We start from the raw sequence: 13,391 nt of genomic DNA, 5'->3' as shown, positions 1-13,391 counted from the left end.
CTTGAGTTAAATATGCTTAACCAGTGTGTTTAAATGTGACAGTAAAAAGGTTCAGGATTTGATGGTTCAGGAGAGACTGTCACGTGCTTGGCTGCACTTCTGATGAGCAGAATTTGTACTGATAAGAATTTGTGCCTATTTTTAAAGGATACAGTAACAGTTCTGCTAGATTTAACTGCAATAATGATTTTTTTCCCTCCAGGTTTCAAGTGACTTGCATTAAACAAAGTGTGAGTTAAAAATCAGAATGACCTTTTTTGTCACTGCTGAAAAGTTTTGTTTGAATCTTGTGTTTCCAATATGGCATTTATCCTGTCCCTCAGGACTGCTTATCACATCACACAGGATGAAATATTGATACAACAAACACTCATCTCAGCCACTATGAAAAAAATGATGAAATAGAAAAAAACTCTGATCAAGCCCAACTGAGCCTTTACATTTCCTGTAATGGACTATCTTGCTTCTGCAATTTCCAAGTCATTGGCGGCTATTTTTCATACTGCAGCAGTGAATGGGCAGCAAATAGTTTCCTGTGATGGGAGGAAAACACATCCTGCCGTTCCCAGCTACAGTAACAGTGTGCAAACACCAGCAGAAATAATGGAAAAGGAGATGGGCAACATAGACTGCTGGCACAAACTTAATAAGACACCAGTCAATCCTCTAAGCCCCTTCGCGTTAACATTTGATACCTTGTGATTGAGTTTCTGTTGCCATTAATGAAACAAAAACAGATTATTTGTGCCCGCAGACACAAAATGTTTCGTGTGTCAGCTGCCCGCTTCTTCTCTGACAGACATCGTGTCTGGTTTAAAAAGAGTCACGATGATCCCAGAAATAATAGTGACACAACCTTTTTATGCTGCTCATCTTCATTTGACTTTAATGAATCATAGCAGGCATCTGGTGCATTTTAGCCTATTTACTACGAGTCACATTTACTTTATATCACATTTGCAATGTTTCAGCTCTTTGAAAAACCAGAGCATTTTCTTCTTATTAGTGGATATAGTCTCAGACCCTTGGTACAGATGACATTTAGACTGAGTAGTGTATTTTATTGCAATCTAGCTTTTTAAAAGTATTTAAAAAGCATTCTCTTCTCCTTGATCTCCTTGGCCTTTGCCTGCTGCAGTTTCTGGATTTATTCATTTAAGGTTTACTAATTAATAACAGTTTTAGTTTTGTGAACTGCCTTTGTAGGTCGAATGCAATCTGGAATTTAAATGCATTCCTCTCAGTTTTTCTAAAGATAAACAAAGAACTTAAAAGCCCACATAAAATAACAGAAGCCATTATAAAAGCACAAACAGATTAAACATAAATGTAATGCTAAAAATGAAATAACTCATTTAGAATGATTATTAGAAACATGATTCATTTTCTTATTTTTTTTGTATTGCCTTCTTTTTTTGTATATTTTCATCCATTTATCATCCAGCAGTTTTTTTTCCTGCTGGGGAGTCTTGGCTTGTCTCATGCCCTGTAAAATATTCATGAAATTCAATTATTTTATATCCTTAATAATGCTCATGCAAACAAACAAATTAACAAATTGCTGTGCATGTCTTTTAAAATCTGATCTGTACTTAGGCTAATCTCTATTACCGCACAACGATGAAGTAACTTTGACAAACATTAATGCTGATGAATAGGTCCATTAAAGCATTAGTCAGACAATTGATTTTCATATTTTTGCAATAAGAATGGAGAATAATGCCCATCTGGAATGATGTGAATATAAATATAACATTAGACAAAATATATACCTTCAATTTCAAAATACTTAGTTAAAAGCTTTTAAACAAACTGGTGTTAAGCTTTTAAATGTGCGCCTGCTAACAATAACAGCAGCCTAATTGTGTGAACGTGTTTCTTTCATGCACATTCCTAGCTGTCGGGCCAAAAGCCGCCTGTATGAGTGTCGGTGTAGCATGCAAAAATAGCCAGTGTCTCTGCTTCAGCCATGTTTGTGTCACATACCTCAACAGGGGGCAGTGGTGCAATATATGCTCCTCCCGCCACTGGACTCGAACCGGCAGCCCTCCAGTCTCCGCCCCAGTACAAGAAGGGGGGGGAGGAGGAGGAGGCGGCAGGCGAGTGAGGCAGGGTGAAGGACAGGGAGGGGGAGAGGGGCAGCGAGCGGGGCAAGGGGGGCGTGCCGGAACCTTTCTTGAAGCCCTTTTGCTGCTGCGGCTGCTGCTGGCAAAAGGCGAGGGAGGGGGAGACGGCCAGGGAGAGAGGGTAAGGGTGAGGCGGGGTGCCGCTGGCCCGACGGCCACAGGTGTGCGGTGGACCCAGGGCGGGAGGAGGGAGGAGGGACAGCGAGAGGGATGGAGGCAGCGAGCGAGGCCGGGAACAGTGGGGGTTACTCACGGATTGTCGGAAGGGTTGAAGGGGGGCAGTGGGAGGGACCTCCATGCTGGGCTGCTTCCCGGTGGCTATGCTCTTCCGCCGGGCGCGATGATCTGCGAAAAGGAGAGGAGGTCATTGGGTAAGACACTATTATACATCCGTGGAAGGAAAACATCAATGGTAATATGAGGCCAGGACACAAAAATTGCAGTGCAGGACACAGGTAGAGCCAGAGGATGTGGACAAAGTAATGTGGAAATAAACAGCTGCGGGACAGCCGATATTGACATTCTGCCTGAAGGAACCAAAGAATATGAGAGCTCGATAGAGGTCAAAGGTGAGCGAGACAGAAATAAAACCATGCAAGGTCACACCCATTCACCAGCATCACTGCAGATTCTGCCGCTACACAGAAACTCTTATGCACTTTCATCTGTTGAGAGTGTGGGGGCTGACAAAGTGGAGAGATAGATTTTCTGTCTGGTTGTCAGCTGAGGCAAATGTTAACAGTCTGAATGTTGAGGGGAGGAACCGGGAGATGCATGGGTAGAGAGGCGCGAGCATTAAACAAACAAAACACTTATCGACTTCCGTCTCTGAGTCAGTACATAATGCAGCAAATTGTCCAGTAAAGAAATAAAGTTCTGTCCTACACTTGATGGATGATGGAGAGAGTGTGGATGCACACAGAGAGGAGCAAAAACAAAACACAGGAGGCCAACTAACGGATCAAAAAAACAACAACAGAAAAAAATTTAAAAAATTTACTCAAAAATTCACTGACTGTGAATTTAAAGTATTGCCTACTTTGATCTTTGTGTCTTTCACTTTTGTCCTCCAACCAAATACCAATTCTATCTCTGTGTCTCTGCACCAAATGTCTGCACTCTCAATGGGACTTCACAGGATATAATTACATATACACAGTTTTAATTAATTGCTTTTACCTACAAATCAATAAATTGTACGTTCATAAGATACATGGAGGATTTTGTTAATTACGTACAAACCCTTTCTTCCAGTGGAAAAAGAAATGATTAAAACCTCATTTTTATTAAGCTCCGTGTGGCTTTCCAAAACTGAGATAATAGTTTACATTTTCAAACAGCTGTTTGTTGGTTTATATGTCAATAGGGCTGCCACAAACGATTATTATGATAGTCGACTAGTCACAGATTATTTTTGCAATTAGTCAACAAATCAGATCATGGACATAAAACTACAGCTTATTGCACCAGCAGCATCTGCTCTTATATAACTATCATTAGCTTACAGCTTGAAGTGTTTAAGGTATGTGCTAACTGAACTTTGCAGATTATTTCGGTGGAGTTTAATAAACTTCGCCATCTGCTCCTCGCTCGCTAATACATAGCATGACACTGGAGAAAATTCTCGACCACCTCACACTTGTGTTTAATGAGTTTACTGTTTAACGTTTATTCAGCCGTGTGAAAACTATAACTTTAATCTTAGCCAAACTGATTTACTCAAGAACAAATAAAACACTGAAAAAAGCCAAACAATAATATTTTTAAGTTATCTAAGTGACTTGTATATCATGTTTAACCTGAGTAGCAAAAGACCGCGGGGGGTTTGAAAACGATGTGCTGGGAGTTCGCTGTTCTCGCTGACCTCCCGGTGAGCTATTGAGCTAGTGGCTAACAGATGTTTCCGAAAACGTCGGCGCACTTTTGCAAATATGTGATGTCTTGATAAATCGAGCAGATATTGCCTCGCCTGAAATTATCTTAAAAGTTTATTTTGTGACCAAGAAAGAGTATTATTAAAACTAAGTAGCTGCCGCCATTGTTGGAAAATGGAATTGGTTTGGCCGCGCTATGAATTCTGGGATAGGTTGGGCCACGGACACATCCGACTCTGGGGAAAAAGAGGACGCATTTATTGGCCGCATTTATTGGACGAGTCTTTGAATTTGGACAGCCTTCGATTGCTGTAATGTAATCGGCCTACAAATGCGGCCTCCGAAGGATGTAGCCCCTGAATTTCGACACAGCTACGATACCGCAGACTGCTTCATCTTCTTCTTTGGTGTTTAATGGCAGCTGGCATCCTTGCGTCTTTCAGGATCTTACTAAGCTTCAAACGACCCATCGACTATTAGTGACTATCAAAATCGTCGAAGACTATTAGTCGTCGACGATTTTGATAGTTGATATAATCGTGACTAGTCGACTAATCATGGCAGCCCTATAGGCCAATAAAGATTTACAGGAAGAGATCTGCGACATAAGTAAATAAATAAAATCTCCTAAGAGTTAAAGAAGTGATAAGTATCTATATATAATAACATCAATGAATAAAAGACAGGTGAGAATATTGTAAGGATGTGTAGTACTCACTTTCAAATTCAAATTCAAATTTTATTTGTCACACACACACAACCATACACAGTATGACATGGGGGTGAAATGCTTGTAGCTGTACAATGCCCGACCATTAAATGACAGAAGAAAAGTTTTACAATATTTACAATTTACTACAAAAATTTACAAATTAACTTAGGAATTTACAGTAAAGAATGTGCAAATAGCAGAAGAGATTATAAAGATAAGGATTATAAATTATAGGAATTATAGAATTATAGGAAATGTGTGGTGGTGCGTGTGGTGACGTGTGTGAGAGTCCAGTCTTATAGTGACGTGTTTGGGAGAGTCCAGTCCTACACCTGGTTCAGGCCCCGAATAGCCTGGGGGAAGAAGCTCCTCTTCATTCACTTATAATTCTGCCTTGAAATTTCTGTGCACTCATTTCTAATTTATACAATTTTGTTTACAACATACCACACAGCTGAATACTGCTGAATACTAGAAAAGTATATTTTTCAGTTGCATGAATGGAGGAAAAAAGCACCATTACAATATGCCAACTAACACATAGCAACTTTTGCTGCTCTAACAGCAGAAACCGGCTAACGATGGTTAGCTAAGTATCTTCATAAACTGTACCACAAGCTAAACCTTTCTAGCAACAGAAAAAAGAATGACTTCCTAACAAATTCAACACAGTTGTAGCGACCTTTCTGTGTTCACTAAGGTAGAGGCATGTTAGAGGCACAACAAGACTTGTTGCAATGCTAACATGCTTACCAGTTATCATCTTAGCTTATGCTAATTAACAGTAAACACAAAGTGCAGCAGAGGCTGTCATTAGTTTGGCAAATCTGATGGTGGTACAAAAGGAAAGCAGTCTCACTGTCTGTCTACATATAGGCTAAAACTGGCGTGTACTTTTATCAGCCTTAATAGCTGCCATGTGCCTATTGACAAGTAGCCACTATTTATCTGTTGTGTCACATCAGTTCTTTGCTGAGTAAAAAAATATTGTAAGAAAGAGAAGAAAGACTTGTGCGGAAAATAACAACCAGATCAAAACACCACTGATATCAGGACTAGCTGGAGGACAAATTATTTTCAATTTGATATGGCGATGAAGGCAAACAGTAAGGGGCGGGGATTAATCAATATATATATTATATTGCCAAAATTATTTACTTACTCATCCAAATCATCACTCTATGACTTCAGGTGTACACAATCAAGCACCTAGTCATGCAGACTGCTTCTACAAACATTTGTGACAGAACGGGTCATTCTCAGGTACCATGACGAGACGCATGGATTTCCTCCCTACTAAATATTCCACAGTCAACTGTTAGAAGTATTATAACAAAGGTGGAACAACAGCAACTCAGACATGAAGTGAAAATAACAGAGCGTGGTCAGCAGATGCTGCACACAGATCCCCAACTTTTTGCAGCCTTAGTCACTATAGGCTTCCAAACTCCAAGTGGCCTTCAGATTAGCCCAAAAACTACGTGCAGAGAGCTTCATGGAATGAAGTTTTCATGGCTGAGCAGCTGGATCCAAGCCTTACATGACCAAGTGCAATGCAAAGGATGCAGTGGTATAAAGCTCGCTGCCACTGGACTCTAGAGCAGTGTTCTCTGGAGTGACAAATCATGCTTCTCCATCTGACAGTTAAATGGACAAGTCTGGGTTTGGCGATTGCTAGTTCAGCGGTACTTGTCTGACTGCATTGTGCTAAGTGTAGTTTTGTTTGGTGTGAAAGAACTTTACTGGCCTGCACAGAGTCCTAACCTCAACCCGATAGAATACCTATGGGATGAATTAGAGTGGAGAGTGTGAAGCAGGTGCTGTAGGTGCATAAATCATTTTAGCTCGTTTTTATCTGACATAGAATCAAACTTTCAGGAGATTTGGTAACTCAGGGGACCTTAAGCTGTGCCCACACTGGAAGTGTTTCGCTTTGAAACTGACATCTGGTCACTTGCTGACATTCCAGGCTCTGGTCGCCAAGGTAACCTTCTAGGTCAAGTGTCAATCAACGTGGCAGTCGGTAACCCCTTCAATTGCTTGTCTAGTAGTTAAGGAAGGTTTATTCCAGGTCCCGCCCACTTCCCGTTGCCAGGAGTTATTTCGCCCATAGTTGCTTGAAAAATCTAAAAATGTCAGTTTCAGTGGTTTTTGGTCACCATGGCGCTGCAAATCACTTGCAATATAGACGCAGCTTAAGATTGGTTGGTCGACTCCTGACGATGAAAGTGCAGAGACAGAGATTGCAGATATTATGGTAATATTAGACATTACCATCTGCAGAGCCAAACCACTGAGATGGCTGAAAAATTTTTAATAAAATCCAGAGCCACGGTAAATATGTAGTTACCACAAGCTACCATGTTTCATCATTCTTAGAAAAGGATCACCATACCAAACCTGCTTAAATCATCACTTTTACTATGCCAAAAACTCATCAGGAAGATGCCTATGAAAGCCTACTTTAATCCTGTTTTAATCAGACATTCTTTGTCCAGTTTTTCCCTTTACTTTCAGCACGGCCCTCTGAAAAGACCTGCAACACGCTAAATGTGATGAATGTGATACTGGTAATAAATTGGTTATATGTGTTGAAATTTCTGGTATTGTTTTCCTGTATTTCAGCCCATCTCACATCTTTTCACATTGATCATGCTAGTATCTGTGCTCTTTCCTTGCTTTCTCCTTCTCTCAGCCTCTTCTGTCACACTCAGACACACACATGCCTCCTCTCTCCCACGCAGCTATTTTACATAATTCAAATAGTGCATTTACCCTGCTACCTCTCCTCAGCCCTTGATCTTTCTCTCTTTCTTTCACCTCCTTGCACCCTCTTGTTCCCTCCCCTTCAGATATGTGCATCATGTAGATGCCCTCCATTTTCTTCATACTTACCTTTATCTGGATTCCTCTTTTATCCCCATCGGCCCTCTGCTCTCATTCTCTGTCATTTACCTGTCCAAATGGCAATCCTTTCACTGTGAGCCTGCCCCTCTTTCTGCCTGCAGTGTTCTCCTACCCACACAAGGTGGGAAAAATAAATGACCATCACGGAGTTTGTCGGAAAACGCACCAAGATCCCTTTCCCCCCAAAATGTACACCTTCAAAATTTACCACCTGTAGGCTGGATGACAGGCAAGTGGAGGAGTCTTAAATCTGTCACAGAAGAAGAGAAAAATCTACAATAAAATGTGACACTTCTGACAGCTGATCATAATTATATAAAAAGTTATTTTGATGGTTATATAACAGCAAACCTTTTTTCAACTGAATAAAATGAAACTGGAGCTTTTACGGAGACTAAAATGAATGAAAGAAAGTAAAGTTTTTTGGTATCTGGTTCTCCTTGATGAATTTAAAGATACTGAAACTATTCCAGGACGTGATCTACTTTAGCTTTCGAGATACTGAATGAGTTCATGAACTTGGAAAGAGTTCTTCAGCTATTTTGTGAAGGAGCCATGGCTCTCTCTCAGTATCACTCACAGTTTCTTAGGTGTTTGTTACTCTGCAAGAGGTGTTAATTATTGGAAATTATCAGGGGTGATGCCCTGTAAATCTGCAAGTTATACTATCAACATTTATGTATCATGACTGCGCCAAACGCAATTAAAAGATCGTAGAACAGGCAGCTTATTGATCCAATTCGGAATTTATCTTTTCCCAAACTAATTAGTGTAACCAGGAGGAGCAGACTGTGCAAATAAGAGAATGGTGATTTAGGATTCAACTGGCAGCAGTATTATGACAGCAAAAACAAAGTTTGGACTGTTTCTGTGGGTTTAGACAGTGAGATCACAAAAACAAGCAGCCTGTGAGTTGGTGTACTATCATAACCCTTAAAGTGTGTGTCTGTGTGTGTGTGTTTTAAGACATTTTGTCCTTTTGGTGCCAGTTTGGAGCCACACAGAGCATGTGTTTTATTACATCCTCCACTGAAGGGTTTTATTCAGGGCAGAAGTCTTTGTCTGCTTTTGGTAGCTGCAGCTGTCATTTTAACCCATGAGAACACCAGTTTTCTATGTTCTAAAGTTTATGTCTTGTGCTTACTGCTGCCGTCCTAACCAGTGATGTGGATCATCAGTGGAAAAACATCAAGTCTAATCTTGTTTTGTCAGCTGGATCAAATGCACCTTTTTATCTTTTTACTGGATCACTGTGCACAGATCAACGTCACAGTACATGCAACGGGATAAAACTCTCACATATGCAGTCTTATTTTATAACAATTAGCTAACTGCAAAACTGAGTGAGAAAAAGCTGATGAAATCACAGTCCAGAGTTACTCTCAGCTCCGGTAGCGATTGGTGTTAGCAAAGCAAACCGAACAACCAAAAATGATGCCAATGTAGAAGTGCAAAAATCCGTTCCAGAAATGGCCACTTCAAAGGCTACAAAGGCAACCCAATCGCCGTGTAAAATTAAACAACTTTAAGCAAAAATGAGCAGAGAAATAAAAACTGTTAAAATTAACTGATGGGTGGCTGCCATTTCACTTGTTCAGTGTTAATTTGTATTAATAGACACTGTAAAAATGGGATTCTAAGTTTGGGTTAATCTCTGCAAAATCAGTGAGCCAGTATATGACTGAGGACAGCACAAAAACATGCGCACAAACACATGGTTCATGTTGGTTTTTATCTTTTCTCAAAGTTACCGCTTGTGACAGCCATTGTTATTATTAACTAGCTGTACTTGTCAGGTTTTCTTTTTTGTGCGTGTAATATACCACAGAAGTCTAACCAAAATTTATGAGCCATCTTATTAATGAAATTAACCAACCGTACAGTCTGTCTAAATATTCTTATGTCCATATTCAAAAACAAACAAACCAACAAACACAATGATGGCAGTCAAAATGCCAGAGTAAAGGCTTCAAAAAAGTATGCAACAAATGAATGATGACACGATGACCATGTCAGTTTATTGTTTAGACCATATGTGAGACCATTTCATCTCTTGATGCCTGGTGTGTCTTGCAGGCATATGTGACTAAGGCTCTCTGGTATGATAAGACCTTTTTACCGAGCTACTACTGAGACTTGTCCCTATTTTTTTACGTTAACTACGATGCTGTGATTTCACATCTTAAACTCTAAACTAGATCTAAATCTTTGTTTTGTTACATGCTCAAAAAGTTTAACAAAAGCAAAAAAAAAAAAAAAAACATAACCACTTGACAAGTTTAAAGCGGTAATAAGATATGAAATACCTTGCATTTTATTATTAAAAAAAGATCTCACTTGGAGCACTTCTCATTATATTAGAAACTGCTGAGCAAGAATCCCATGTGCCATGCAAGCATTTACTTTCTATGTCCAAAGAGACTCCGGAGCAGTGTTGCGATTTAAATGCAGTTTGACCTCCAAAACATGATCTTTTTCCAGGCTTTCCCCAGTGTGAGCACTCTGTCTGCTTTTATTCTTATTTATACACATATACAGAAAAAATCTGAAGGGGGAATACAGCTGACTTATAGTACACAGTATATAAATCATGACTGCAATTTAAAGATGCCCCGGTCTGCAACACAATGCCTTAGAGAGGGTATAAGTAGCCAGTTTTAAAGTCCTGCTTGTTCATGTAGCAGGACACTATACACTACAAATGGTGGTAATCACATTAGCACACATACATGTATGTCTGCCAGCAAGCCTGCTCTCCAAATACCAAGAGTCCAACTTGCAATAAGTTAATAGCTAAGCAACCAGCATAAGCAAACTAGCTGATGCTAGAGGGGAGATGATCTAGAAACTTGACCCGATGTATTCAATCCTCACAGTTATGCAGCATGAAAGCTTAAGTGTGCAGTTTCTCTGTGCATTACAAAGAAAATGTTAACCCACAGAAACAACAATCCACTGTAAGAGGACAATATTTCATGGTGGGATTGACAAAAGACAAAATTGTCTTGTCATTTATTACTGATGTTTAATAATTTTATGATAATACTGTTAAAAACATGGAACTTACAAAATAGATTATTAAATTGTATATCTTTTGTTTTTAAATCAACAACTTCAGTACATTTGTAAATCTTTGGCCTTCTGTTAGAGGACTCTTGCAGCATCTTCATGCAAACATCCCAAATTGCTTTTTTACAGAATTGCAGAGCAGAGTGCTGTGAAATTTCTTATAAATATTGTGATTTTTTCACAAATAACAGTTCATTTACTTTGGGCACATGATCGCACTACCACAGATGGCGTGGGGGCAGTGTCAGCAGTGGAAGAAAGATAAACACCTGTATGATGGATTTTAGCACGAAATGCTATTCTAATTGTTTTGTTTTTAGATACTAATTGTGTCTTATTATTTTATCAGTATATGTCTATACAACAAAAAAGAAGAAAAGAAATAAAACGCGCAGTGGGTGCTGATGTCCCCATGTCGACATTAGTGTATATTCTGCTGGTAAAAGTTTGGAAAATGGCTTTGAACTTTCACAAAGAACTAAAAGCTTTCAAGTATTGTGTTCTTAACTGGTATGTGCACATAAAGATGCCAAAAAAGGGTAAGAAAAATCACTTTGTTATATACAAAATGTTATTATATCTGTGGCCTTTAAAAAGTTCAGCATGCCTGAAGCACAATGTTTTGTGCTTTCAAATGATGCATAGTTTGTCAAATACCTTAGAAAAATCACCACCAGAACTTTTATTCACTCGAGTCCTCTTTTATGTGTTTGGAGCACACATCTGGACTCACATTCACACCTACGAGGAATTTAGAATCACCAGTTAACCTAACCCCACAAACTGCATGTCTTTGGACTGTCGGAGGAAGCTGGAGCACCCGGAGGCTACCCACGCAAACGTGGACAGAACATGCAAATTACTAGCTGACTGGGTGATATGTTACATGGTGGCATTTGCAGGTGTGCATGTATATGCCAGTCAATCTGGGATTGCTTTTGATTTAAACCAGACAAAGCGGGCAAAAGGAACGTAAACGAATTAGATGGAACAACACGTGAAATAGTGTACAACCTGTAATGCGTGGTTATGTAGAAGAGGCTATATCTACTGTATCATACAATGCTACATCTCTACTCTACTACATTCACTAGTCAAACAAGTCAGTCATCTCCATTAATGTCCCAAACATTGCGTTTAACAGACATCAGTAGCTTCCAGCTCTGAAAATTAGAATGCCTTAGACCTGCATTCTTCACTGTAGTCAGCAGGGCTGCAAATAGAAGAAAACAACCTTTAGAACTGATCAATGATTTAAAGAACCATTTCCCTGATAGGGTTGTGGTTTCATACTTTAGATATAGCCTTTTTAATTATTGTAATATTGAGGTTATTTATCAGGGACATATTTAAGACAGAATAGAAATTACAATAAAAACGAAATACTTTGTAAATACAGTTGGCTCGCATATGTGCAAACATTCCAAGTCTCAAAAAACATTAGTACCAAAACTTCATCAGGTACAGTACCAGATTACATTTCTTATTGTTAAAGGTTTATTTTTTTAAAATTTCAGTTAACTAATGATTCTTTTCACATCTAGTTTATTCATTTACTTATTTAGGTTTAATAAACTCTAATGATCAATGCTTAGATTGAAGCCTCAGTTCACAAACCAATGGATGACTTCACGTTTCCATCTTTTATCTACAGTTTCTGTTCTCCACTCCATCTCAACACAACTTGAAGACAGTAGGTAGTCCTATTTGGTGCTACTTAGCAAGTGTGATTTACAAGTTATTACCAAATAAAATTCTCAAGGGAGCTAAACATTAATACTGGCACTAATAGTTACAGATTTACATCATATTTGTTCACATGCTCGACCACAGTCCCAGCAGAAAAGACCATAGGACAAGAACAACTACATGTCCCTGGTATTTGCAGTTTGTGCATCCGTAGGTGGTACAGTCCAAGGAAGCAATTCTGAGGAAAAGTATGACCTGCTGTACATTGCAGAAGTTGCATATTTGGATACCTCCTATATTTTTACATAGCTCAGGATTTACTCCAAATGCTACATTATCTATCATTTGGTGAGAAGGGGTGCAAAGAGATTTTTCATTTTGGAAATTGTCCTCTCCAACCTGAATACAGACCAAAATTCACTTCTCAAAAAGAATACACTCTCACTGACCCTTTTTTTACTTTCAGCATGCACGGAGTGGAGAAATGTAGGTGGCGGTGCATGCAAAGACTCATTTAGAGTCCGTATATAAATCGATCCACAGACTTTATGCAAATGATGAGGAAGGATGTGAGATGGGAGAGGTTAGCAGAGCGTATTAAGCAGTGATTAATTTAAAACCAAAACAGGTGGCCTGGTCATCGTCTTTCCTGTCATATTATATATTTTGAGATGCAAATGAGGAGACTTCACTCAGGCAAGTCTGCTGGACCAGACGGAGTGAGTCCCCTTGTCCTCAAGACCTGTGCCCCCCAGCTGTGTGGAGTCTTTCATAAACTGTTTATGCTGAGTCTGAGTCTGCAGAGGGTCCCGGTGATGTGGAAGACATCATGCCTCGTCCCTGTACCAAAGACGCCACGTCCCAGTGGCCCCCAGGATTACAGGCCCGTGGCATTGACCTCCCACATCATGAAGACCCTGGAAAGGCTCATCCTGGACCAGCTGCGACCCATAGTAAGACCACACCTGGATCCCCTTCAGTTCGCTTATCAGCCTCGTCTCGGAACTGAGGATG

The 13,391-nt window shown here is 39.7% G+C and overlaps 1 protein-coding gene across 1 annotated transcript in view; it reads right to left on the bottom strand.

Moving 5' to 3' along the window:
- syngap1b (synaptic Ras GTPase activating protein 1b) overlaps nt 1-13,391 on the bottom strand; it is a 77,836-nt gene that overhangs the window by 49,552 nt on the left and 14,893 nt on the right. The window contains exon 2 of the mRNA XM_085423840.1: nt 2,380-2,471. Coding sequence (XP_085279966.1) covers nt 2,380-2,424 — 45 coding nt within the window. The 5' untranslated portion in view covers nt 2,425-2,471. The remainder of the gene's footprint in view (nt 1-2,379; nt 2,472-13,391) is intronic.

Source organism: Rhamphochromis longiceps, linkage group LG11 (assembly GCF_057381845.1).
Source record: "Rhamphochromis longiceps isolate RC_006_pf linkage group LG11, R_longiceps_female_GT1.1, whole genome shotgun sequence".
In the NCBI taxonomy this organism is placed as follows: domain Eukaryota; kingdom Metazoa; phylum Chordata; class Actinopteri; order Cichliformes; family Cichlidae; genus Rhamphochromis; species Rhamphochromis longiceps.
Note: the sequence above shows the minus strand (reverse complement) of the source record. Positions and strands in the feature narration are given on the sequence as shown.